General features: G+C 49.9%; 1 protein-coding gene across 1 annotated transcript in view; it reads right to left on the reverse strand.

The window, feature by feature from the left end:
- UBXN7 (UBX domain protein 7) overlaps positions 1-27,144 on the reverse strand; it is a 701,503-nt gene extending 674,359 nt beyond the window's left edge. The window contains exon 1 of the mRNA XM_078665644.1: positions 26,954-27,144. Coding sequence (XP_078521770.1) covers positions 26,954-27,119 — 166 coding nt within the window. The 5' untranslated portion in view covers positions 27,120-27,144. The remainder of the gene's footprint in view (positions 1-26,953) is intronic.
- Positions 27,145-27,492: the final 348 nt, after the last annotated feature.

Raw genomic sequence — 27,492 nt, forward strand, 5'->3', positions numbered from 1 at the left:
CCAAGACCTAAAAACGAGGAGAGGAGATTCCGAGCACGAATTGATTAGGGCAAGGGCGGCAGCATTCTGAAAGGCCATAAATTGGTTTAGCAGACAACAAGCAAAAGCGAAGGGAAAGCATGTGCCCACCGAGGAATGCATCGGCCAGCCTGCTCGCTCCCTAATTAGAAACGTGATCCAGAACAGATGGCACCCTGCTCGCTCCAGAGACCCCTAGGCCATGGGAGTGAAATTTGAGGAGAGGCAGGACATGCACCCGTCTTTGGCCATTTGCGTGCCTTCAATTCTTGAAAGCCACATGCAAAGGCCAATGGGATGTGTGGGAGGAGGCACACCCACACAGAGAAAGCTCTTGGAAGTCAAGTGATTCCAAGATCCCTCTCCTAGAGAAGTGCTTACGCGCTTCGCTCTAGGCGACACCTAGAAAAGCAGCCGCCATTGTCCTGTGTGGGCGTGCTGCAAATACAAAAAGTAGCCGTCATTTTCCCCTTCAGTGTGAATAAACAAAATAGTCCTCACCCATTAGATAAAACAGACTGTGTAAAGAGCCAAGTAAAAGTTCCAGTCGTTATGGGAAGTAACAAATGCAGACAAGGCATTACCAAGGAGGGACTAACGAGCTTATTTACTAATCAGAATCCAGCATTTACGAAGGACAATGACAAGCCAAAGACAAATATGGGCGGAGAGTGGGAGGGGCTTCTAAAGCATACTCCAATACATCATGCCTCGAAGAGCGAGCAGCGCATGCGTGCTGCCGCTAGGCTCGACCTAAAAAGGATGCAACAAGTAGCAAAGCCCATCCATGGTGACCTGACTCGATTTAATGGTTCTCAAGCACAGCTCTCTTGTAGTGGAATCAAAAAGACACCACGGCAATGGAGACTGCTCGAGACCTTGTTTGTCACTGGCAGATGGGGGCAAGGGGAGGTTATCATGGAAAAGGTTTATTGTACCACCCCTACGGAACTCTTGTCCCTGTACCTCCTGCATCCCTCCTTTTTGCATTAGTCAATCTTTCACTTGATTGCCCTCATTTTCTTTTACTTGCATACTCCTTCACATCTGAAATGCCTTATTGTCCTGAGGAGTTCCTGTTTTGTTGTCAGAGTTGGTCACATCTAAACAAAATAAAACAATTCTGCAAATACTAATGCGGCACAGATGATGCTCAGATGATGCTGTGTGCAGCGGAGGTGGTTATACCTAGATAGACAATACTTGAATTAACCTGCATGTGTTAAGGACTACCTCCCTGCAAGTATGAATTAGCTCAAACCTTTGAAGACAAAATGATCATTAACCGCCAACTCTGAGTGCACATTTGGATCACAGATATGAATCTTATGAGCTTCACTACAAATATTGTCAAACATCCCAAATCCCTGAGATTCTTTGTAGATCCCAATCACATCTTCACAACCTACTACACAAACAAAACAACAGCCTGCCACCAAATCTTTGCTCCACAATGTCCAGGCAGATCTTCTGGAATCAGACTTCATACCCACTGTCCAACCTCTAATCCAGTCGCACCTTTATGAAAGCAAAACATATTCCCGTTAGAACACCCCATCAAAACCCTAACAACAAGCATTGGAAATGCAATAGGTCTCGCATTAGGAAAGTTTGAGCTATTGGTCTTATAAATTACATTTTTTTTTAATTTATGTATTTGTTAAAATAGCTAAATTAATAGCTCTGTCATTTACAATGCCAATAGTTATAACTTTCGCAAATGTGACACCTATAGCATTTGTAATGCAACATGTTTTTTATTTACGTGACTTAGATGTATTAATATTACAAATAACAATGGCTTTTATTTTTTTTGTTAAATACTGTATTTAATTTTTAATGGCAATAGCTTAAACTTTTGTAAATAACTTTTGTGAAGATTATATTCAGTGTTTTTTATTGTGACGAAAATCCAAGAACAGAAGTGAAATATTAACATCTTTTTTGTGATTTGTAATAAGGCTTGAAAGCTTGAAAACAGCTTGAAACAGTGTCGCCTGTCGTGAACTGAGGGCTATAACTCACTGTGTAATGCACTATGTAAAGGCGACCACAAAATACAGAAACTGTGAATTGAACTTTACAGGGTTGAAATTTAAATGATTCCTTTCTGAGGCCGTACATAAATAATTCATATGTGGGAAAGAAGGGTGGTGGTTGGTGTGGTGTGCATGTATAATAGAGATTGTTTGGAATGAATACCGGGAACGCAGCAATTAATTTGAACCGGTGGTTTCCAGGGCTCAGTACGGGCACTTTATTCTCAGTGTCGGCGCTAATGACAGTTCACACATGGTGGCGCTGTCTGTTTAATTATAAGATGAGAGCAACAACAGTATTTAATAATTCAAAATACATTGAAAATGGCAATTGAGACTATTCCATGCCATTCGTATTGGGAGTCCTGGAATAGTTTGAATTGTTACACTTGTAACATTGCAATGTGTTGTAGTTGTACTGGTACTTTTATTGGCAGTGCAGGCTGCAGTGGCATCCAAAGAAGGGCCCTGACACTTACTTTTTTTTCAAATATAAATTACGCACTAGTTTCAATAACAATATAGAATTTTGCAGAAAAGGAGGCATCTGTGTAAATTTAAGATGATACAGGGGAAGCAGCGAGGAGAGTGCTCTGATTGTGGAAAACAAGCAGCAAGGAGAGAGAGAGAGAGAGAAAGAGAGGGAGTGGGGGAGAGAGAAAGAGAGAGTGGGAAAGAAAGAAAAAGAGAGTGGGAAAGAAAGAGAGTGGGAGAAAGAGAGTGTGAGAGAGCCAGTGGGAGAGTGGGAAAGAGAAAAAGAGAGAGAGAGTGGGAGAGAGAGAGTGAGAGAGAGTGAGAGAGAGAGAGAGAAAGACAGAGTGGGAGTGAGAGAGGGAGAGTGGGAGAGAAAGAAAGAGAGAGTTTGGGAGACAGGGAGAGAAAGAGAGGGAGAGAGAGAGAAAGAGAGAGTGGGAGAAAGAGAGAGTGGGAGAAAGAGAGAGTGGGAGAAAGAGAGAGTGGGAGAGTGGGAGAAAGAGAGAGTGGGAGAAAGAGAGAGTGGGAGAAAGAGAGAGTGGGAGAAAGAGAGAGTGGGAGAAAGAGAGAGTGGGAGAAAGAGAGAGTGGGAGAAAGAGAGAGTGGGAGAAAGAGAGAGTGGGAGAAAGAGAGAGTGGGAGAAAGAGAGAGTGGGAGAAAGAGAGAGTGGGAGAAAGAGAGAGTGGGAGAAAGAGAGAGTGGGAGAAAGAGAGAGTGGGAGAAAGAGAGAGTGGGAGAAAGAGAGAGTGGGAGAAAGAGAGAGTGGGAGAAAGAGAGACAGTGGGAGGGAGAAAGAGAGAGAGTGGGAGAAAGAGAGGGAGAGTGGGTCAGAGAGAAAGAAAGAGAGGTTGGAAGGGAGAGAAAATGAGAGGGTGGGAGAGAGAGAGTAAGAGAGGGTGGGAGGGAGAGATCGAGGAAGAGAGAGTGAGAGAGAAAGAGAGAGAGTGGGAGAAAGAGAGAGAGTGAGAGAGAGAGAGAAAGAGAGAGGGTGGGAGGGAGAGAGCGAGGAAGAGAGAGTGAGAGAGAAAGAGAGAGAGTGGGAGAGAGTGGAAGAGTGAGATAGATAGAGAAAGAGAGAGAAAGAATGAAAGTAAAATAGAAAGGAGAGAGGAGAGACGCAATGAGGGACAGAGAGAGACAAAGGGACAACGAATTTGCGTGAGATAGAGGTAGAAGAGAGAGAGACAGAGTGAGAGATAGAATAGAGAGTACAGAGGAAGATGTTGTTGCTTCTTTGCGCCTGTCTATCACAAAGCATGGGGCCAGATCAGGCCTCAGGAATGGAGTGGCAGTTTTTGCAGTCTGGATGAAATAGCTACGCCTGCACCCTTTGATCGCTGGTGCACGGGAGTATCAGATCTGAGCTGAGACTTTACTCTGGAATATATTTGTTCATTTTGTCCCGGTTTTTAGATCCCGATCTTTACATTCAGATATAATTACAGCAATATTTCATGCACTTTGTCTCCGCACTTCAAGGATAGCAGTGGTGATTTGATGCATCTGATATTTGATGGCACTTTTTATTCAGATGGTTCCAGGAGACGACGTTGGTATTATGTGTGATTTCTTCTAATTTTGAACAGGGGTCGCATCGCACTAATCCCGGTCTCAGAGATGAGGAGAACCTCAGGTATCTGACCGGTGACAAGATCATTCATGAGTGAACTATCGGTTCTGAGACATAGAACAGAAGGAGAGCCAAGATAGCGCTGTTGGTCAGAGTGCACGGGTGCATTTGAACGGCGCTATGCGCAGGGCATGGCCGTGCCTGTGAAAGATGACAAACAGGTGACAAGATCATTCATGAGTGAACTATCGGTTCTGAGACATAGAACAGAAGGAGAGCCAAGATAGCGCTGTTGGTCAGAGTGCACGGGTGCATTTGAACGGCGCTATGCGCAGGGCATGGCCGTGCCTGTGAAAGATGACAAACAAGCAGATCATAGATGGAATCGAAGCTGTACCGAGGTGGGGGCTAAAGGAAACCAAAAGAAGTGAACAGTTGCAAAGGGACAACAAATACAGTCAGATGAAGGGCAGGGCGACAAACAAGAAAGGAAACAAGACGGAGGGCATTGCTGTGGGGAGGGGGGGAGGAGAAATGCACACGGCGGGCAGGGGAGGGGGCGGAGCGGGGAGAGCGGCATGAGGGTGTGAAGCAGCCGGGGCCTTTGAAGTGAAGCTAAGCTTCACTTCAAAGGTGTGGGAGGAGTGTGGCTTTGGGAACAGATGGCGATTTGATGATGCGCAAGCGCATTGACCTAAAAGCGCACGGGCACAGCACCAAATCGCCACAGTTAGTTAAACTTTGTTTAAAGCCCTATAGTCTCGCTTCTCTCAATGCGCATGCGCATTGATAGGTCACGAGACCTAAAAAGGCATACACAGTATCACGTCTCCCATAATTAAAGGTCCAAAAAATAGGACGGAATCATTCACAGTCCAAGAATTCAACTGGAACTCTGCATCTGCAGTAAGAACTGCAAAACCTCCTGTACAGTCCACAAAACAGTAAACTCCATAACATTGCAATATCCAGATACTAAGCTAAACGGTCATGCAACACCAGGAGTAGCAGAACATGGCTGGAGACAAGAAAGTGCAAGACAGAGAGGATGAGCCATCAGGCCTTCTCCTATTAAATAATCTGGATTCCAACTCCCACCAATACACTTCCAGAAACGCTGAAAACATGTTACTTTGTAGGTAATAAAAACTATGAAACATGCAAAAGGTGATAAGAAGCCGCTTGCAATAAGTGTAACCACTGGCAATCGCTCGGGGTAGCACTCCAACCCACCATTTGTTTGCTCAACATGCCACCTCAGTTTGGACCCATATGCAAACCTTGACCCTGCTCCAATAAGAACAGTCCTGGTCGAACTGCCGACCCAGGTCCTCCCTGAACCAGAATACAAGCAACCCAGGACCAGTTTCACCCTAGTTAAGGACTTGTAAGCCAGGTGCAGCTTGGTTCCAGTGACAGGGATGGGACTAACGTCTGGGCATACTAATGCCACCAAGGGCGGTATATGAAACACACAAAAGGTGACGGCATTAAAAACTATAGATACAGGACCTTCAGTCATGGCCCAATCGTACAGCTCTCATCTCAAGGGCATACCAAATGTTCACTTTAAAAAGCTGCCCTTTTAGCAGTTTCTTAAAATTTCTCTTTAAACCTACTCTTTACGTGCTGCAAGGCTTATGCCTACGTCAATGGATGACTGCGCTGTGTGGTAGCACTCTAAAGCAACTTTGTGGAACTGTAGAAGTTACTAAAAATAAGGAAACACACAGCTTTGGTAAATACACCAAGGCATTCCATGTTTACCCATAGAAAAATATAAAGTTCTGCCTATACTATGGCCCTTGTTACAAGTAGTTGTGTAACTATCATGCCGCCACAAACTCCTACTATGAGATCCACATTAACCCAGTGTCAGTCAGTCAGTCAAAAGCAATGTTTATTTAGACCTTAGTCTTTAAACTGCAATACCCATAATAAAAATATTAAAACAGAAGATAAATACACAATCAGTAACACACGCTAAGAAACAACATATTCATCAATACATTCTTATTCCAGGATATGCTTTATGATGTCCAATACAAACTAAGGTTCGCTAATTAGTTATAAAAACGTACTTAACCCAGTGGATCTGTGGCAGTTGACCAGGAGACTTAACTTACCCAAATGCAGGTTGAGTCTCTAGCAGAACATTTAAAAAGAAAGGTCAAAATGAGGAATTACTGCTTTCCCCAGTAATACTCATTTGCATGGAGATCCTTAGGGGCCCACTCATGATCGGCAGTTGAAGGCACTTAAATGCCACCTCCACCACACCCCATATCAAGGGAAACCAGTACCAACTAACTAAATAGCAATAGATCACAGGGATGGACCGGTTTATAGAGGCAGAGAGGGGTCTTTACTGGCAGAAGTTGCCCAAGGAAGTTTCATAAGGTTCAGGACAGGCGGACTGAGTAATAGGTTCTAGAAAGGCAAGGGTCTGGACATATAGCCTGAAGTTTAGTCCTACTACACTACCATAATAGAAGGACCCCACACATTAACAAGTCCACCCAGGGCAGACTTAGCATAGTACACAGGGTAAAGAGGGGAGGCTGGGATGGAGTACGTTACTGAACCATGTGCTAATAAATGAGGCAGCCTGTACTAATAGACGGGATGGAAAATGGAAAAGGTAAAATGAATGCATCAATCAGGAGGTCGCCTGCTGTACGTTTTTAAATGCACCATGAAAACAATAAAAACATGCACCAAATAGAGGCAGAGAGAACAATTATACAACAGCATAATATATAAAACATCAACATTCCATAGATGAAGAGTGTTGTCGGTAGCTAGAAATTCCTTTGCTGTGAATCGCGGGAAGAATCCTGGTGTACTGTTCGTACCAGAATACAAAAAAAAGAAAAAAAATGGGGAGGAAAGCAAGTTCACATAAAGAAGCATTAACTTGAAGTCATCGAGCCACCAGCCGGCGTCAAATGGACATGATACCAGTCTTCAATAACACAATGGCAGCAGCTCTAGAGGCACTGCACAGGAGTCACCATCAGCCAACAAGGTAGAGTGCGGGTACAGCACGAGCTAATAAAACACGTACCAGTGAAAGACATAAATAAGCACAATACCCAAGTTCAAATGATACACCACCTGGTCACAGAGCAGTTGCTGCTGCGGTCACGTGCCTGTTTGCTTGGAGGCTAGCAGCAGTCCCACGGTGAACACAGCCTAAGATGACTTCCTGGGTGCGCTCAGACGCCAGGTGGAATAGCGTGGCTTCGGGCACAGCTGAAGCACTCGCATGATGGAAGAAAAGGAGGGGCGGACAGAGCCCAGCTCCCAAGAACTGGCGGGTAGACAGCAACAAGGGGAAAGCCCTAAACAGTGGAAGGACTGAGAATGGCATTCTGACTGCCAGAACGAGTGCTATTCACACATGGAAGAATTAGGACCAGACCAGCCTTAAGCATGGGTGAGCTGGGCCTAACCCGAGGGCGTCAATCTTCTGAAGGGTATATTAACTGTGTGCATTAAGGTGATGCCACCTAATGCACACAGCCCTTTAGCTCCCTTCCTGCCCTCTAAGCCCTGCTGATATCAACTAAACCATCATCTGTGTGAGACAGCTAAGCTATCAGGTGATTTAAGTGAGCTGGGGGGGGGGAGTTCCAGGTAGGTCTGTGCTCAGGTGTCAGTCCCTTCTACTCCAGGTAATGACTTGTGAATACAAAAGTGACCCCCCTGCTACCTCATTTAATTCACCACACAAATGCGCCAAATTTCTCTCCTCCGATGCCCTGGGTGCTATCTTAGCAAAGGCCGGCTGTGAAACTAGTATTGTTGCTGAAACACATTTATCTTTTTTATCAAAGCTTGTTGTATCATGGTTTTTAGGTCTCACCTACGTAGCACACATGCGCTAAAAAGACCTTTAGCAACCGCTTCACTTTTGCAGGCAAAAACGTGCATGCTTTGCATTGCTTTCAATGGCAACGCGTACACATTTGGCGATTCCCTTATGGGAGCAAGCTTTGGATGGGGCTCCCGCAAGGGAATCGCTGGGTGTGCTCTCGGCCGCACTCCCCCCGTCCCCCCAACCCTCAGCGTCGGCAGGCGTGCAGGGCCATATGTTTTTTAAATTATCTCGCGCCGTACCCGCTTTCACATTGGTAGAAGCATACGCGCTGACCCAGACTCGCCTTCGTTGGCAAGCCAGTGCTTGCCAAAAATCTGACAATTTATAGCATTCTCCAAAGAAATGTAAGCTGAAAATGCAGTGCGTTAATAGGCAGCACCTTTCATCCAAACATACAACAGTGCATTTTACAAGATGAACTTTTCACAGTTTGTTTGATCTGAAGAAACATGGTTCTCACGCAGCACCCGCTCGGTACAACTGTATCTAAATGTTTCGGAGAAATGCGGTTGTGTCTATAGTAATTGGCTTTATACAGAGGATACCGCCAAGAAAAACACAGTTGGCCGCGAAACAAAGGCCACGGAAGATGTGGCTTTCATCGCCGGCCACTGCCGTCATGAACCCTTGCGCCGGTTACTGGAGTTCTTAGTCATTTTCCCTCCTCCGACTACTGTACTCAAGCAAACAATAAGAGGCCTACCTTGTGTCAAGTGACGGGCTTCATTTAGCCAGAACCCTGGATGGCTCTCTCGGTACCCTTTCATCTCTTGTGTACTTTACCATCCTCCCTCCCAGCTTACTATAAGGCATGGGTACTCACACTCTCTCTCGGGGGCCAAATTTACAGTGTGGTTTGTGGCCGAGGTTCGCACCGGTGGAGGTGGGGTCAGTGGGGGAGGGGCTAGAGAAAAAACAAAACTGTGACCATAAAGTTGAACGCAGGCTCCTGCAGTGGATGCCTTCATCCTCTGAGTCAACAGACCCAGCATACACACGCTCCTTCTCCCTTTCTTTCTCCCTCTCCCCCCTCCCCCCCTCCCCCTCCCTCCCTCCCTCTTCCCCTCTCCCTCCCCCTCTATCTATCTATCTATCCCTCCTGTCTCTCCTCCTGTCTCTCCTCCTGTCTCTCCTCCTGTCTCTCCTCCTGTCTCTCCTCCTGTCTCTCCTCCTGTCTCTCCTCCTGTCTCTGTCTCCCTGCCTCTCTGTCTCCCTCCCCCTCTCTGTCTCCCTCCCCCTCTCTGTCTCCCTCCCCCTCTCTGTCTCCCTCCCCCTCTCTGTCTCCCTCCCCCTCTCTGTCTCCCTGCGTCTCTGTCTCCCTCCCCCTCTCTGTCTCCTCCCTCCCTCCGTCTCCCTCCCTCCGTCTCCCTCCCTCTCCCTCCCTCCCTCCGTCTCCCTCCCTCCCTGTCCCTCCCTCCCTCCCTCCCTGTCCCTCCCTCCCTCCCTCCGTCTGTCTCCCTCCGTCCGTCTGTCTGTCTGTCTCTCCCTCCCTCTGGCCGCCTGTCTCCCTCCCTCCCTCCCTCCCTCTGGCCACCTGTCTCCCTCCCTCCCTTCCTCCCTCTGGCCGCCTGTCTCTCTCTCCCTCCATCTGCCTCTCTCTCTGTCACCCTCGTCTCCCCATGTCTCCCTCTCCCTCACTCGGTCTGTCCCCACCTCGGTCGGTCTGTCCCCGCCTCGGTCGGTCTGTCTCCGCATCGGCCTGTCCCCGCCTCGGTCGGCCTGTCCCCGCCTCGGTCAGCCTGTCCCCGCCTCGGTCAGCCTGTCCCCGCCTCGGTCGGCCTGTCCCCGCCTCGGTCGGCCTGTCCCCGCCTCGGTCGGCCTGTCCCCGCCTCGGTCGGCCTGTCCCCGCCTCGGTCGGCCTGTCCCCGCCTCGGTCGGCCTGTCCCCGCCTCGGTCGGCCTGTCCCCGCCTCGGTCGGCCTGTCCCCGCCTCGGTCGGCCTGTCCCCGCCTCGGTCGGCCTGTCCCCGCCTCGGTCGGCCTGTCCCCACCTCGGTCTGTCCCCACCTCGGTCTGTCCCCACCTCGGTCTGTCCCCACCTCGGTCTGTCCCCACCTCGGTCTGTCTCTGAACCCATCTAGCTCTGTCTGCCCCTGTCTCTATATGTCTTTATCTGTCTCCATCTCCATCCGTCTCACCTCCCCGGGCTTTCACTCCCTGCTGACCTCTGTCACCTCACCTGTCTCTCACTCTCTGCTGCCCTCCGTCACCTCACCCAGCTCCCTCTCCCTGCTGCCCTGCGTCACCTCACCGGGCTCTCACTCCCTGCTGCCCTCACCCAGGCTCTCACTCCCTGCTGCCCTGCGTCACCTCACCGGGCTCTCATTCCCTGCTGCCCTCCGTCACCTCACTGGGCTCTCACTCCCTGCTGCTCTCACCCGGGCTCTCACTCCGTGCTGCCGTCCCACCTCCCTCACCAGGGCTCGCACTCCCTGCTGCCCTCCCATCTTACCGGGCTCTCACTCCCTGCTTCCCTCCCACCTCACCCGGACTCTCACTCCCTGCTGCCCTCCCACCTCCCTCACGCAGTGTTAGAATTGGGGGTCTCTGGTTGGCACAGGTATGTACTTGTGACAAGTAGGGACCCTCTCCTCTAAGTCAGGGGAAGGGAATTACCCCTCAAGAATAACCCCTGCTCACCCTTTAGGTTGCGTGGCGCGAGCAGTCAAGGCTAATCTCAGGAGCGCTGTCAGTTAAGCATTTGTAATCACACACAATAAATACACCGATTCCCCCTACAAATGGACACCAGGCGGTATTTTTATAAAAATACGTAGACTTTATGGAAAATTATAGATATGTAGGCAAAATTATCACAAGACCTTATATAACGTTTTAGAAATGAGGCCACAAGATGTAAGGATAATGGCGAGCGTTCTTTAGAATTCAAATATGGCTTATGTTGCTTTCAAGTTATTCAACTTTTCTTCACGATAGTTCTACACACTTAGGGGTGTGTTGGCGGGACACCGGGGCAATGCTCGCTACAGCTGTGCGCTTCGTTCGGTGTAGGACAGACAAGTCCTGCTGTCACCTGCGCCGCTCGCGGTACGCGGCGTACTGGGCTGGCAAGCAGGTACGGAATAGAACAGGTGAGGATGCACAGCGGAGAACGGGGAAATCAGAACGTTGCGGGCCCCGAGCCCGGGTTGATCAGGTCGTGAAGGATCGTACCTGTGAAGTGCGCGACGTCCACTCGTCGATCAGGCGAGTTGTGGGCTGGTTGTGCGCTTCGGGGTGCAGCGTACCTTGGGGTCCTTCAATGGCGGGTGGTTTCCAGTAGGCGGGGCACGACATGGGAGCTCCGGTACGGATGAGAGTCCCTTGGCGGTGCGGCGCGGCCTCTTCCAGAGGTCAGAGGACACAGCGGGGCGGCCGGGTGCAATGCAGCGCACGGGCGGCCGTCCAGGCTTTCGGAGTGCGCTCGTTTGACCAGGATTCCAGCGGGAGGGGCTAGGTAGCACTCCAAGAACTCCAGTCTTGAGCGAGGGGACAGGAGCAGGCGGCCTGACCCGAGGGACAGAGAGCGGCTCTGGCAGAGCGAGGCTCTCAACGGGCAGAAGGGCGGGCCAGCTCCAGAGTGTCACGGCTCTAGGAGGGGGAGAGGGGGGGTGCAGTCTCAACTCCGGCAGGAGGAAACACGCGGCTCAGTTTACAGACGAGCCAAGGCACAAAGAACCCACTGGTCCTGGGGTTCACTTCAGGGGGCAAGCTCAGACAAGCCCTTGGAGATAGTTTAGAGCACAGCAAAGCAAAGTCCTTTTGGTCTTTTCCTCTCCTTCCTCAGCAAGGCAAACTGCAGGCCAGTCCTTCAGCTTCTTCTTGGTCCTTCTAGTTGGCCACAGGTTCGTTGTGGTAAAACTGGATCTGATTTCTTTGGAGCAGGGCTCCTATATTTATAGTCAGTTTCTTTTGTCTTTTCAGGCCAGGGGGGCCTTTGCATAGTCCTTTTAGGCACTGGAGCACTTTGTTGTGCAGACTCTGCCTTCTCCTTTCAGTGTGTGGGGCAGGGGCAGCAGACGCTCCGCAGGAGGTGGAGCCAGCATTGAGATGACAAGTACAGCCAGGAGCACCTTGTTGACAGTCTTCCCTCTTCCTGGGCCAGGTGTCGGACAGAGTCATCAGTCGCTCCCCAGGAGGTGGAGCCAGACCTGTAGTGGCAGAGCACAGCCCTATTCAGAGTCAAGGGGCACTCCCACCACCCACCTTGCTGTAATCTCTCCATTCACCACCTGTCATCCCCCAGCAGCCCAGTCACTCACACAACCCAAGACAGCAGATACACATCCTGGCAGAGGCGGGCTGAAATGGTTAGGCAAGCAAAGGCTAACTTTCTAAAAGTAGCATTTGCAAACACACGATATTAAAATAAACTTTACTAAAAGAGGTATTTTATTATCCCGAGTTCAGGCATACTAAACTTGACCTTCTACCATGTTCCCTGAGCCTGCTGGGATTATAGAGTGTAATAATTCCAGCTGCCCATTCTGGCCTATGAGAACAGGTAGCCTTACAATAGTGAAAAACAAAAATGGCTGTAATTCACTATTAGTACATGCCACACACATCAGGGCTTGTCCCACCTTATGCTTACAATGCACCTTGCCCTAGGGCCTACCATAGGGGTGACTCACATGAAGGAAAGGTTTAGAGGCTGGAAAGTGTGTGCACTTGCCCAGCCAGCATGACAGTACCAGACAGCATGCAGCTTCTGCAGTGGCAGACCCTAGACACATTTTAAAAGGCTGCTTCTGTGGGTGGCGCAACCAGCGCTGCAGGCCCACTAGCAGTATTGGCATTTACAAGCCCTGGCACTCCTGGTGCACTTTACTGGGGACTGACAGTAAATCCAATGAGCCAATCATGGAAATCAATTATAGGTACAGTTTACATTGGGAGCACTTGCACTGCGGCACGGATTGGCCGTGACGCAGTGCCCTGTGCAGCGAACACCAGCAAAACATCTGAGGCACATCAGCAAAAAGTGGAAGGGAGTCTCACGCCAAGGTGCCAGGTCTAACACCCAGGCTCTCACTCCCTGCTGCCCTCCCACCTCCCTCACCCGGGCTCTCACTCCCTGCTGCCCTCCCACCTCCCTCACCCGGGCTCTCACTCCCTGCTGCCCTACCACCTCCCTCACACGGGCTCTGCCCTCCCATCTCACCCGGGCTCTCACTCCCTGCTCTGCCCTCCCACCTCCCTCACCCGGGCTCTCAGTCCCTGCTCTGCCCTCCCACCTCACCGGGCTCTCAGTCCCTGCTCTGCCCTCCCACCTCCCTCACCCGGGCTCTCACTCCCTGCTGCTCTACCACCTCCCTCACCCGGGCTCTCACTTCCTGCTCTGCCCTCCCATCTCACCCGGGCTCTCACTCCCTGCTCTGCCCTCCCATCTCACCCGGGCTCTCACTCCCTGCTCTGCCCTCCCATCTCACCCGGGCTCTCACTCCCTGCTCTGCCCTCCCATCTCACCCGGGCTCTCACTCCCTGCTCTGCCCTCCCACCTCACCGGGCTCTCAGTCCCTGCTCTGCCCTCCCACCTCACCGGGCTCTTAGTCCCTGCTCTGCCCTCCCGCCTCACCGAGCTCTCACTCCCTGCTGCCCTCACCAGGGCTCTCACTCCCTGCTGCCCTCCCACCTCACCGGACTCTCACTCCCTGCTGCCCTCCCACCTCACTGGGCTCTCACTCCCTGCTGCCCTCCCACCTCACCCGGACTCACTCCCCGCTGCCCTCCCACCTCCCTCACCCGGGCTCTCACTCCCTGCTCCCCTCCCACCTCCCTCACCCGGGCTCTCACTCCCTGCTGCCCTCCCACCTCCCTCACCCAGACTCTCACTCCCTGCTCTGCCCTCCCATCTCACCCGGGCTCTCACTCCCTGCTCTGCCCTCCCATCTCACCCGGGCTCTAACTTCCTGCTCTGCCCTCCCATCTCACCCGGGCTCTCACTTCCTGCTCTGCCCTCCCATCTCACCCGGGCTCTCACTCACTGCTCTGCCCTCCCATCTCACCCAGGCTCTCACTCCCTGCTCTGCCCTCCCATCTCACCCAGGCTCTCACTCCCTGCTCTGCCCTCCCACCTAACCAGGCTCTCACTCCCTGCTCTGCCCTCCCATCTCACCCGGGCTCTCACTTCCTGCTCTGCCCTCCCATCTCACCCGGGCTCTCACTTCCTGCTCTGCCCTCCCATCTCACCCGGGCTCTCACTCACTGCTCTGCCCTCCCATCTCACCCAGGCTCTCACTCCCTGCTCTGCCCTCCCATCTCACCCGGGCTCACACTCCCTGCTCTGCCCTCCCACCTAACCAGGCTCTCACTCCCTGCTCTGCCCTCCCGCCTCACCGGGCTCTCACTCCCTGCTGCCCTCCCACCTCACCCAGGCTCTCACTCCCTGCTGCCCTCCCACCTCCCTCACCCGGGCTCTCACTCCCTTCTGCCCTCGTACCTAACCCGGGCTCTCACTCCCTGCTGCCCTCCCACTTCATCCGTGCACTCACTCCCCGCTGCCCTCCCACCTCCCTCACCCGGGCTCTCACTCCCTGCTCCCCTCCCACCTCCCTCACCCGGGCTCTCACTCCCTGCTGCCCTCCCACCTCCCTCACCCAGACTCTCACTCCCTGCTCTGCCCTCCCATCTCACCCGGGCTCTCACTCCCTGCTCTGCCCTCCCATCTCACCCGGGCTCTAACTTCCTGCTCTGCCCTCCCATCTCACCCGGGCTCTCACTTCCTGCTCTGCCCTCCCATCTCACCCGGGCTCTCACTCACTGCTCTGCCCTCCCATCTCACCCAGGCTCTCACTCCCTGCTCTGCCCTCCCATCTCACCCGGGCTCACACTCCCTGCTCTGCCCTCCCACCTAACCAGGCTCTCACTCCCTGCTCTGCCCTCCCATCTCACCCGGGCTCTAACTTCCTGCTCTGCCCTCCCATCTCACCCGGGCTCTCACTTCCTGCTCTGCCCTCCCATCTCACCCGGGCTCTCACTCACTGCTCTGCCCTCCCATCTCACCCAGGCTCTCACTCCCTGCTCTGCCCTCCCATCTCACCCGGGCTCACACTCCCTGCTCTGCCCTCCCACCTAACCAGGCTCTCACTCCCTGCTCTGCCCTCCCGCCTCACCGGGCTCTCACTCCCTGCTGCCCTCCCACCTCACCCAGGCTCTCACTCCCTGCTGCCCTCCCACCTCCCTCACCCGGGCTCTCACTCCCTTCTGCCCTCGTACCTAACCCGGGCTCTCACTCCCTGCTGCCCTCCCACTTCATCCGTGCACTCACTCCCTGCTGCCCTCCCACTTCATCCGGGCTCTCATTCCCTGCTGCCCTCACCCGGGCTCTCACTCCCTGCTCTGCCTTCCCACCTCACCCAGGCTCGCACTGCATGCTCTGTCCTCCCACCTCACCTGGGCTCACACTCCCTGCTCTGCCCTCCCACCTAACCAGGCTCTCACTCCCTGCTCTGCCCTCCCGCCTCACCGGGCTCTCATTCCCTGCTGCCCTCCCACCTCACCCGGGCTCTCACTCCCTGCTGCCCTCCCACCTCCCTCACCCGGGCTCTCACTCCCTTCTGCCCTCGTACCTAACCCGGGCTCTCACTCCCTGCTGCCCTCCCACTTCATCCGTGCTCTCACTCCCTGCTGCCCTCCCACTTCATCCGGGTTCTCATTCCCTGCTGCCCTCACCCGGGCTCTCACTCCCTGCTCTGCCCTCCCATCTCACCCGGGCTCACACTCCCTGCTCTGCCCTCCCACCTAACCAGGCTCTCACTCCCTGCTCTGCCCTCCCGCCTCACCGGGCTCTCACTCCCTGCTGCCCTCCCACCTCACCGGACTCTCACTCCCTGCTGCCCTCCCACCTCACTGGGCTCTCTCTCCCTGCTGCCCTCCCACCTCACCCGGACTCTCACTCCCTGCTCTGCCCTCCCACCTCACCGGGCTCTCACTCCCTGCTGCCCTCCCACCTCACCTGGGCTCTCACTCCCTGCTCTGCCCTCCCACCTCACTGGGCTCTCACTCCCTGCTCTGCCCTCCCACCTCACCGGGCTCTCACTCCCTGCTCTGCCCTCCCACCTCACTGGGCTCTCACTCCCTGCTCTGCCCTCCCACCTCACCGGGTTCTCACTCCCTACTCTGCCCTCCCACCTCACTGGGCTCTCAGTCCCTGCTCTGCCCTCCCACCTCACCGGGTCTCAATCCCTGCTGTCCTCTCCACCCCTCCCCATGTCTGTGTCAGCCCGGGCTCACACAGCCTCCCGGACACACACACAGCCACACCCCAGTACTTCACAGGTCTTTAAAAGACCATGGATTTGTTAAGGAGGCTTTGTTCACCTCTTTTTAGCGCCTGTTTGTTTGCGTCTTTGGAACCCTGGCAGTGTTACTTGAACTTGATGGTTATAGATTTGGTCAAATTAGGCTATGTTCGGTTGTAATATGCTGTATTATGCTGAGGCATGGCATTGTGCCTTAGGTTCTGGGATTTTGTAGAATTTAATGTAATGGTATTGTGTTGTATAGAATATTTTGGATTTTATGGTATTGTATTAATGGCACATTAGTAGTCATTGTGTGATATTTCATATGTAGTTCATGTTGTGGTATGATTTTCTATAAGGTTTGATTTTTATGGTGTGATCTCGTGGTGTGTGGTGTGACAGCATCATATGTAGCACTTGTACGTAATGCACCACAAAGCACTTGTGCATCCACAGATCCCGTCACTTTCAAACACTGATCTCCGGGTCGCCGACCTTGTTACCAACGCAGACCTCCATGGCGCTGCTGTGCTGTTTGTGTGCTGCTGTTCTGTTTCTTGGCAGAGAGTGGTGTGCTGCTGTGCTGTTTCTTGGCAGAGAGTTGTGTGCTGCTGTGCTGTTCCTTGCCAGAGAGTTGTGTGCTGCTGTGCTGTTTCTTGCAAGTGTTGGTGTGCATCACTCTCAGTATCCGCGAACCCCAAGCACAGCGCACACCACGAAATGCTTTTCTGAAAGCAGCAGATGTTAAAGTAGTGAGTACCGTGCCCTGACAGTGAAAACACATCAGTGCTTCTTACAACACAGCAGAGAGTTGTGTGCTGCTGTGCTGTTCCTTGCCAGAGAGTTGTGTGCTGCTGTGCTGTTTCTTGCAAGTGTTGGTGTGCATCACTCTCAGTATCCGCGAACCCCAAGCACAGCGCACACCACGAAATGCTTTTCTGAAAGCAGCGGATGTTAAAGTAGTGAGTACCGTGCCCTGACAGTGAAAACACATCAGTGCTTCTTACAACACACCAGACATCAAGCAGCACCTGTGATGGATTCGGTTTTCTCCAAAATAAGGTTTTTCAAAAGTTTGTAAAGTGTTACTGTATTGATTGACTCACAAAGCACACTTTTTCTTAATTATTTTAATCTGTACTTTTTTTATTGTTTAGTTCATATTTGTTCTTCGCTATAAAAGACGTATACTTAACATATGACATTTTACAGGAGAATGTTCTATAACAGGGAACATTAGCTCCACAAATTTGCCAAAAAGTTGTATTGTTGCATGATGAAATGGTAGGCGCGATACAAGTTCTGCGTAACTCACCACCATCACCTTCATCCTTTCCAGGGACCTGTCATGGTTATGACTAATATTCTTGCACTTCTACCGGTAGTGTTTTGTAACAAGCACTACTACTTAACATGTGAAGAGCACACAAAAGGGTCCTGTTGAATTTATCAGGCAGAAAGAAACCTCAACACTGTTTATTGTCATGTTATGTGATTTTATAAAGCACTCGAATACCAATGAGGTGTCTAGGCGTTTCACTATAACAAGCATTGGCATAGCCAATAGGTCTCGCCTTTAGTACCTTAACACCTGCGCAACAGATACTGTATGATACCAGGGAGTCTCAATTGGATTTCGAGGGGTCGCCACATTCCAAGGGCAGTCAAAAGTAAATAAATAAACAGAGTGCAGTGTCCCTGAAGAGGACGCCGCGGTCAACATGAAAGTTTAAAAATAAAATTTGAAACTGAGCGTGGTGTACCAATAGCGGGTGCCGCACTCAGCATGCAATTTAGAACGGCATATCGCTTGATAAGTAAAGCGGCCACCATTGTCCTATGTGGGTGAGCTGCAAATACAATAAAGCAGCCGCCATTGTCCACATCAATGCCAATAAACAAAATAGTGGTCACCCACTAAATAAAGCAGCCAAGTAAAAGGTCAAGTTGTTATGGGAGGTAACAAATGCAGACAAGGCGGACTAACAAGCCTATTTACGAATCAAAAGCGAGCATTTACGAAGGACAATGACACAAGGCAATGACAAATATGGGTGGAGAGTGAGTAGGCTTCCAGTGCATACTCAACTACAGCATGCCTCGCAGAGCGAGCAGCGCATGCAGGCTGCCGATAGGCTTGACCTAACAAGAGCATTGGCCTTGGTCAGTGGTCTCAAAAAATTCAATGAGGATTATGGTGGTACGGCTTTAAGACCTGTGCTAAATTCATATGCAGCTATAATTCGCCCATAATTCCACCATGGTGTTGAACTGTTAAATGGAAGTGCGATTAGGAGTTCGAAGAGGTTAAATGTGTAAAAAGCCTGTTGTAATTACTAAAGTCAACAATGATACAGGCCATAAGCATGGAAACAGGTGTACCCTTATGGAGCCACTTAGCGGATGCAGAGGTGGTGAGATTCCAGTTTCGCCTAACGAGCAGTAGGCAAAAAGGTAGCGACACACTGTAACAAGCATCTGCAATGCAATAGGTTTCGTATTTACGCGAGTTTGCGCTATTGACATTGCAAATAATGCCTTTCATTTTTGTTTTTGTTTTAAAACCTAAATAAAAGGCATTGCCATTTACAATGCCAATAGCTTAAACTCGCGTAAATGCAATACCTTTTGCATTACAAATGCTTGTTTGATTTGAGTTTCACACTCCATGAGAATGCGTGTATTTCCCAGCTGTCTCACTCATGTGCTTCTCTCTTCTTGCACTTGGTGTTGCTCTCTGTCACCCATGTGCTTAACGCCGCCCACTCCATGATGTACAAGCCTTCTGTACCTCCCCCCCTTTGCGGTCTTGCCCGTGTGCTTCTCTCATACCCGCTCAATGCTGTTCTTTCCCCGGTTTACTCTCAGATGCTCCACTTTGCTCTCAACGTATCTTGTGCTGTCCTCCCCGCCCGCGCCCTCCACTTTGCTTATTCACACTGCGCCCTCCGTTTTGCCTCCCTGCACCCCCACCGCCCCATGAGGCTTGCCCCTTGTGTTATTGCCTCTCCTCCTGTCCCCAGTGTTGCCGTCACCTTCACTGCTTCAGCCTCCCAAACTCAAATCTTGATTTTATGCGTTTTTGTTTTTTTTAGTGACTGACCCAACTTGGATCCGGAACTAAAGAAATAGAAAGTGATTGTGTCATTTTGTAGGCGAGTACATGCATGGTGTTTGCACCCAGAAACATGTTTTCTTTTCTTTAGTCACGCTGCTCAGCATCGTGGATAATGTGCAGCAAACCAGTGCAGAGTCGACTCTAGTCTATTGTAGGCAGAAGGGGAGACTGGCCCTGCAGAGGGGGGGTGGGGGTACAGACAGGAGGATGCTCATGTACCGGCATGATGGGGGGCGGGGTAAGAAGAGGGATGACAGGCACGAGAGATGCAGGATAATCAAAAGGAGCACCGCCAGCTGGACACAGGAGGAGAGGGTGACAACGCCCGCAGACAGACAGCGAGACAGACAGCAGGACAGCCAGAGGTAGGTGGGGTGAGAAGGGCAGAGTAAAGCAGAGGGGTGAGAGGCGCGGGGCGCCCTCAGGGACCCAATCACTCACCAAGTAGGAGGACCCGCCCTCCCCGCTGCGGGTCTCGGTCTCTGGGATGGAGAAGTGCATGTCCCCCGGTCTCGCGCACCACGCTCCTCTTTCACGGCACGCGCCTGCCCCTCCCACACACCCTCTCCTCACAGCATCACAGACAGTGGGCGGGAGGGAGGAGGCACGGACAGTGGGCGGGAGGGAGAAGGCAGGACAACGGGAGGGAGGGGGATTTTATTTATGCATATTTATATAGCGCGGACTTTACCCGAAGGCATCGAACACGGACAGTGGGTGGGCGGGAGGGAGGAGGCACGGACAGTGGGCGGGCGGGAGAGAGACGGCTAAAAAAACAAGGCCAAGGGAGAGAGGGAGGGCGAGGACATGGGAATGAATGGACGGGGGTGGGAAGGGAGTGCGTGTAGGGATTCGGGGGCGTGTTTTTCGTGCTCTCCCCATCCCATTGGCTGGAAGGTAACATTCCAGCCAATGGGAAGAGGAGAGGGCGGGGCTAAAAAAAAGACCCAGAAACGCCCCCGAATCGCGTTCTCACTAGGAAAGACTGATTGACAACGCTGTCTTCCAATGGCTAGCCTCCATTTATGGAGCTAGCCAATGGAAGAAGGGGCGGATTCAAGTCCCCATAATGTAAACAATAGCTTTCGCCTGGGCGTAGCCCTGCTTCGCAGTGCTACGGCCAGGTCGAAACCTAAAAAGCGTTTTCAGTGCAATTGGTCTAGCCTTTGGGACCATATAAGTGTGTAGGCCAGTGCTTTCAAAAGGGTGTGTCCCGACACAGTACTGCGTCGCCTCCCATGTGTGGGTGTGTCGCGCTGCGATGGTGTCTGCAGGCATATTAGAGAGAATGCTTGTATTCAGTGACACAGTACAGTTCAGCGACGTACGGAGAGGATCGTTAGGCGAGCGTGAGGCCTTGTTCCCTTTCCCACACAGAGACCACGGAGTCGCCTCTGCTCCCCACGCAAGCGCGACGCAGCTCCAGCAAGGCTCGGGGTGCCCTATCCCTAACATGCTGCGTCAATTCTTACGCCTGCTTCAAGCAGGCGCAGGGTTTTGACGCAGCGGGGTCGGAAAAGTGACTGAGTAAAATCTTGTAGATTTCACTCAGACACTTTTAGGAGGTGTTCCTGCGCCGGAACGCCCCCCCCCCCCGGGCCGGAACGCCTACATGTGGTGCTTGGCTTGCGTCACGTCGTAAAAACCCTGCAGCATGGCGCTGGCTTTGCGCTGCCACTGCTTCACAAAAGTGACGCAACGGTGGCGTAAACGAGGTGCAAGGGGCTTGTAAATCTGCCCCATGACTCTTATCATGCAAAGTGGCAATATAACTTTGCTTGGAAATGCACAATTTGCCCACTATTTTTTCAAAATTTTCACCCCCTGAGGTTGTTCAGGCTCGCTCGCTTAGCTCGCCGGCATTACCGTGTCCCTAATTGAAGATTCTCTAAAAGGTGTGTCACCAACATGAAAAGTTTGGAAAGCTGTGGTGTAGGCTGTCCATCACAGCGTGTTAGTATTGGGACAGGACACATCCCTCATCTGCTCCCCCCCCCCCCACACACACACACACACTGCTAGAAACTTCTTGTGAGGAAAGTTAACACTTGATCATAAAATGTAACTTGATAAATAAGGGACAGAAGCTTCACCCTACTGTGAACAACACCGTTTCATAGCCCTCCGCGGGTGTGTGTGTGTGTGTGTGTGTATATATACACACACCGCACTAGATCATCACCAAAATATTCATTTGGCTGCACAATTGTCATTACGTCCCTGTTACAGCACATATTTTAAGTGATGAAGGATGACTAGAAACGTAGTATGCAAAAGGCACTTGAACAGAGATGTTTATACGTTTTAAACTGTGAAACCTGAAGAACGCTGCAAATCAAACAATGCATCAAAAGGGAGCACGAATGAAGCATGTAACTTCAAAATAATGCTGTGCCCTACCCTACCAAACCATATGGCTGCATTAAGAGAGGCTATATCAATGGGCGCTTTGGCATTAGTTGCCCAAAAACGACACCATAAATTAACATACCACAAATATATATTTTATAAAGTTTTATATAGCTCCAACTTGACCAGAGGGCATCCAAGCACTTCACATAGTTAGAAGTAGAGATTACAGGAATTACACATGGGATAAATACCCTTACAAGGGTAAGCACACATACATCCAGAGCCGTGGTTTTAGCGTTGCGGCCGCACAGCTCTGGAACTGTCTCCCCTCGGAGTTGCGCCAGATGGAAGACCTGCTGCAATTCAGAAAGAAATTAAAGACCTGGCTCTATCCTAGAGCGTAACATCCTCTTCTTCCGTTTCTACTGCACTATGGTCTCCATATTGCTCAGATGCTGTTTGGTACCACGTTTCGTAAGCGCCTGTATACCCATTGGGTCACAGTGCGCTTTATAAGTAGCGATTACCTTACATAATGTCTGTGCACAGAAAGGAAATCAAAGCAGTTACATGTGTTTCATATAAAATAAAATTAGATACAGGGACGTGAATACAATACAACAATAAAAATGTAACACTGTGGTTAAGTGAAGGAAGGAGAGTCTATTTAAAATAAGACTGTACATATAATCTGCAAGTGTTGGCGGGAAATGAACATGAAGAGTATGGGCAGAGCCTAGCATGTTACATAGTTCTGTGCCAGCAATGAATACTGTAAATATAGCGGGCTTGATGTATTGAAGTGGAATGACAATTGCAAAAGCAATAACATAAAATCAACAAGCATAACATATCGGCAGGACAATAGCATTTGTAGAAATCAGTGTTGGGGCCAAATGATCGAAGCAAGAAAGCAATGCGGAGAAGGGACATTATAAGTGTATACTGCCCCACATCAGGTTGCAATATCTGGTGGGTGATTTCAGAAATATACGACCAAGATATATCCGAGGGCCCCACCACTAGCCCTGCTCCCGCAACTGGCCAACTGGTAGGGCTTCCGCTGTGCAGGGAATCTCGCCAAGCTGTAGATGGTGTGTCTGTCCTGGATGGGGCTGGTTTTTCCTAGCACTGTCCAGGCATTAAAGGGGACATGGCAGACCAGCTTTGTCGCTGAGGGGCAGTCAGGCGCCACAGGCTCAGGAGGATAGATGCGATGGTGTGCAGCGATGCTCACCTCCAACCCTCCTAATTTTCCGTTGCAGCAGGTCATGGTGCCTGAGGAACTGGTGAGGCATCAGCCATTTAGCACACCACAAAGGGTAACTGGGCAAGCAAGGGCAGCGGTGCTGTTGGCCATCTGCGGCAGTCAGATGAACGGGCGGTGGAGGGTTAATCAGAGGGTTAATACTCATAAGTGCATGACCGCATATGTATATGTAGTAGCCGCAGTGCTAGAACTTAAAAAGTTGTTCAGTTTTTGGCTGCCTGTCGTCCTCCATGGTTTCCCTTTGACCAGTAAACGTGTCTCTCAAACGAGAGCGAGCCCAAAGTAGACAGGTCCCAGACCTCTCAAGCAAATGCAGCAGGCTCTGCAGACTCCGGAGCCACACTCTGGGGGAAACAAAATACATCCGGCAAGGCAGCTGTTTACAGCACAGGCTTGAAGCATCCGCAATGGCTTTTTCTGTTACCAAAGCAATCTGACGAGATAAGGTGGCTGCGGAGGGTTGGTACGCAAAGAGGAGGAGGCGCTAGGTGAAAGTAAACGAAATGAGGCAGAGGGAAAGGGAGGAGCCCTTAGTGTTATTAAACAGAAATTCTTTCTAAGCCACAGTGCGAGGGATATGTACCAGATATCATTAATGAATTAAATATGTGTGTTGATGGGCAGGAGGTGGGCGAGGTGCCACGACACTGCAAGCCGAGGGAAAACAAAAAGAAGCCCATCAAACCAACTTAAATGGTCAGAAGGCAAGTAATCCAAGTAACAGGGCCAGTCGACAGGAACCACCCACTGAAAGGAGGGTCAAATGTGAAAATTAGCCACACAAAGGAAGGGAATTTAGACAAGCACATAAAAAGGAACCAATGGGGAGTGAGGGCATGAGCAATGCCCATAGAAGCATACAGCATGCCAGGCAGAGCAGCGCATGTGCGCTGCTAGGCGTGACCTAAAATTTAGATCACATATAGTGAACTGCATTGGGCCATGGGAGTTAGAGAAAATCCAGGAGACACATGCAGGAAACTAGGGCTACATATTGACAATACCTGGCAATCAAGCCTACAAAGAGAGAACTTCAAACTTGAACATTAAAAGGTAACCAGAGATCAAGACATGAGGTATTTAAGGGGCAAGTCATACACCCAATTCTTATACGACTCATGGCAAGATGAAGAATGGTTCCCGTACATAGAGGCATTATCCAATCCCAACCTAAGATAGGAGATACTAAGGTTACGAAATGGCAATGATAGATGCACAGGACTGCACTTGTCGGTTATCATCCAAATGCCATTGTCTGCATATCATTTTGGGCTGTATGAAGGTGCGGACCATACAAAAAAAAATTCAAAGCCACTCTTTTTAAAGTATGGTATTCTTGATCGCATGCAAGCAGCTGCTCTTTTAACTGATATGAGGTTACTGGATGTGATTTGTGCCTTGGGGAAATGTATGGCTACTGTGAGGGAAATATTATCCCAATTTTAAGATGAACATTAAGGTATCCAGGGGTAGCACTCTTAGGCATACATAGTATTTGAGGTACATTTTTATTCTTTAATATATAAAGTAACTTTTAAAGTATGTTATAGAGCACTCTTCCGGATTGCGGTATTAGGTATTTATGGTGCATGTGGCAATCTATTTTAATGTAAAAACGAATCAGTGTATTTATTATTTAATATTGTATAATTGATTTTCCTGTTGTTCGAAGACCATGGGATAAATAAACACTAGTTTTGACAGACTGTATGACTGTTGGGCCAAGGACTCTTAACTCGCTTCTTTTCTTGCGCAAACATTTCCTTTTATTTACTTCTGCAAGGAGCCGGCAGCTCAGCCGCACCAGCTGATTGCGGCGCCCCAGATCCCAACATGGCACTGAAAAGGGTCAATCTTGAAATGGCCTTCAAAATCTATTCCAGGATGGCTTAACACAAAGCCGGCAATTTAATTACACCCCCATGACAGCAGAGGGTACGGTAGACACGGGGAGGTTAAATTTACTACTCAGACTCTAGTCCTAAAATATATGAGGAAACTACAATTTTCTGGAAAACCGTCCAGGAAGCTTATTTAACATTCTAACTCTAGTCCTGAAATACTTTAGAGAAAGTTAATAACTCACATTTTACGACATGGTTAAAAAGTAACAATTTTACAACTACCAACTGCTGCCCTGACGATGCTGCTATTGGCAAAAAAAAAACAGGAATACCACCCATCACATTACAGCGGATGCACATGCGGCCATTTTGGAATGGCTTTTGTTGTACTTTATGACAAAAGAATTTCAAAACAGCCCCCCATATGTCAACATCCCAGAGTAGGGGCCACTATCACTGCATGCTTTTGCCTAAACTTTAAGAAAAAATATTCTAAGACGTCCAGCAACCAGTGCATCTGCACGCATGCACAGACCTATAATGCTTTTGCCATTAATTACTTGTATATACAAATGTAAACATCTTATACATATGGATATAAATACTGCCTAAGCGCCAGGCAAAACTCTTTTCACAACCATATTGTGGTACTGAAATCTGGAAGTAAAAGGGATAATGCTGCAGGGGTTGAGGCAGGCCTACTTGCCCTCTGGACAAAATAAATATAACTAAAACAATATATGTCCATTGAGCTGGGATATCAGAATTGTACACCACTGAATGGAATCCCAGAGTGATCCTATTCTCACTTTTCAGCACGGTCTTTGGGCCAGTGACCCGCTCATGACATAAAACTATGATGCAAGTGTACAGTGGCAGTATGCTATATATTCTTTAGGAGTAATGTCACGAAATAAGAAACAGCACAATGGGCACTGGAAAAAGGGGTGCAGCAGGTACTGCAGCACCCCCCCAAAAAATGCAGAAGGTCGGGAGAAGAATAAGTAATAAAGAGGCCTTTACAAATATTTGTATCCAAATGCATATGGGGTGTTTTGAAACAAGGAGGTCAAATGTCAGAAATAGTCTTCCGACAAGCTGCTACTTATTCTTTTAACATAGCGTCTGCGGTTTACTTTTTTCCCCTTTCTCTAACTGCATGGCGAGGGAAATTTACATCGTGAACAAACTGACAATCTTGCTATGGTCCAGGGTGCATGAAATGAAGGGAAAGACTGCAAGTCGGCAAAAGTTTTGTAACTAATAACAATTGTAAATGCCCATAAATTAACTAAACAGATATTTCAAAATATATCAGTAGCAAGGAAAGTAAAAATTGGGCATGTTTTTGTAATTTAGAAGTGTGGGGGGAAACAACGATTTTAATACGAGCAGGGCAGGACACTTTACTTTGATGATTCGCAAAAAATATGCAGTGAATCCTGATTTCCACACATTACGGATTCTGAGCCGGGTCAGCTTTGGAATGCATTGAAATTACAAGTCTGATGTAAATTTAGGGGGGACCCCAGGAGAAAAAGTTCAAGGGAAAGTGTGCCCTCTGTGAATGGCAGAAACCCTACCACACAATCCCCGAACTCTGAAAATTGTTCCAAGCAACTGCATAGTGGTGTGCCAAAATGAGGAGCTAGAATGTTACAATGCAAGCACTACACAGAAATATAGACACGTATACATATTAAGAATACTGTAATGTCTACACATTATGGAAAGCAAGTTAGGTTTTGTAAGACATTGGAATTTTAGGGGTTGTAGCACTCGAACGGACACATTGGCAAGAAAGCCAACTTAGCCGTACATAAATATTAAGTTCCACAGGGGTAAATTCACTGGTGTCCTCTGCCTACCAAATGTTGCTCTTCTCCACACAGAACAACCTTCCAATTAGCCCCTAAACACAAACAGTTTTTTCCCAAACTCCTTCCACTTTGTTGACACTCCAGATGTTGCTCCGTTCCTTACTAGCAGGAATATGACTCCACCTCCATCGCTTCTCCGCGTGGCTCGCGTTTCCCCAATTATTTAGGGGTTCAAATAATACTTTTCATCAAAAAGACTGTTGTTCATCTGCTCCCCGCTCCCAGTCTCACTCGTAGATTCCCCCGCAATCATTGGCTCACCTGTAATTGCCGTAAATTGAAGCAAGAGAGCTGAAAAGTGGGAAGGTGCAGCACCCAGCGCGGATGAAGCTGCGGGTCCACCGCGGGCTGCCATCTTTAGTCCCGAAGCACAACAAACAGCGTCCACCAACTCTGACGTCACTGCGCCGACATCAAGCCATTGCATTGCGCGCGCTGCACTTCTCTGTCACCTCGCCTGCAGGTCAAATTGTCTTGCGCGTGCGCCTTACCTAAAAAGGCACTGTGCGCATGTCATCTAGTGGCTTCGCCGAAAAATACACTTCTTGATCGCACTGCAAGTCAACGTATGTTTACAGAGAATTGAAATACCACCTGTAAGGTACTAAAGTGGGGCGTTTTATACCGAGCGTGGCCGCAAATACCAAACGGCGTGCTTTACTTTTTTTTTTTAAAACTTATATCTTGGAACCTCCCGTGCTTATTTATTTATTTTATTTATTTATTTATGCGATTTTATATAGCGCGAACTTTACCCGAAGGTGTCAGAGCGCTTTACATAAGAACCAGTTGAGAAACAT

The sequence above is a fragment of the Lissotriton helveticus genome, chromosome 11 (genome assembly GCF_964261635.1).
Source record: "Lissotriton helveticus chromosome 11, aLisHel1.1, whole genome shotgun sequence".
Classification (NCBI taxonomy): Eukaryota; Metazoa; Chordata; class Amphibia; order Caudata; family Salamandridae; genus Lissotriton; species Lissotriton helveticus.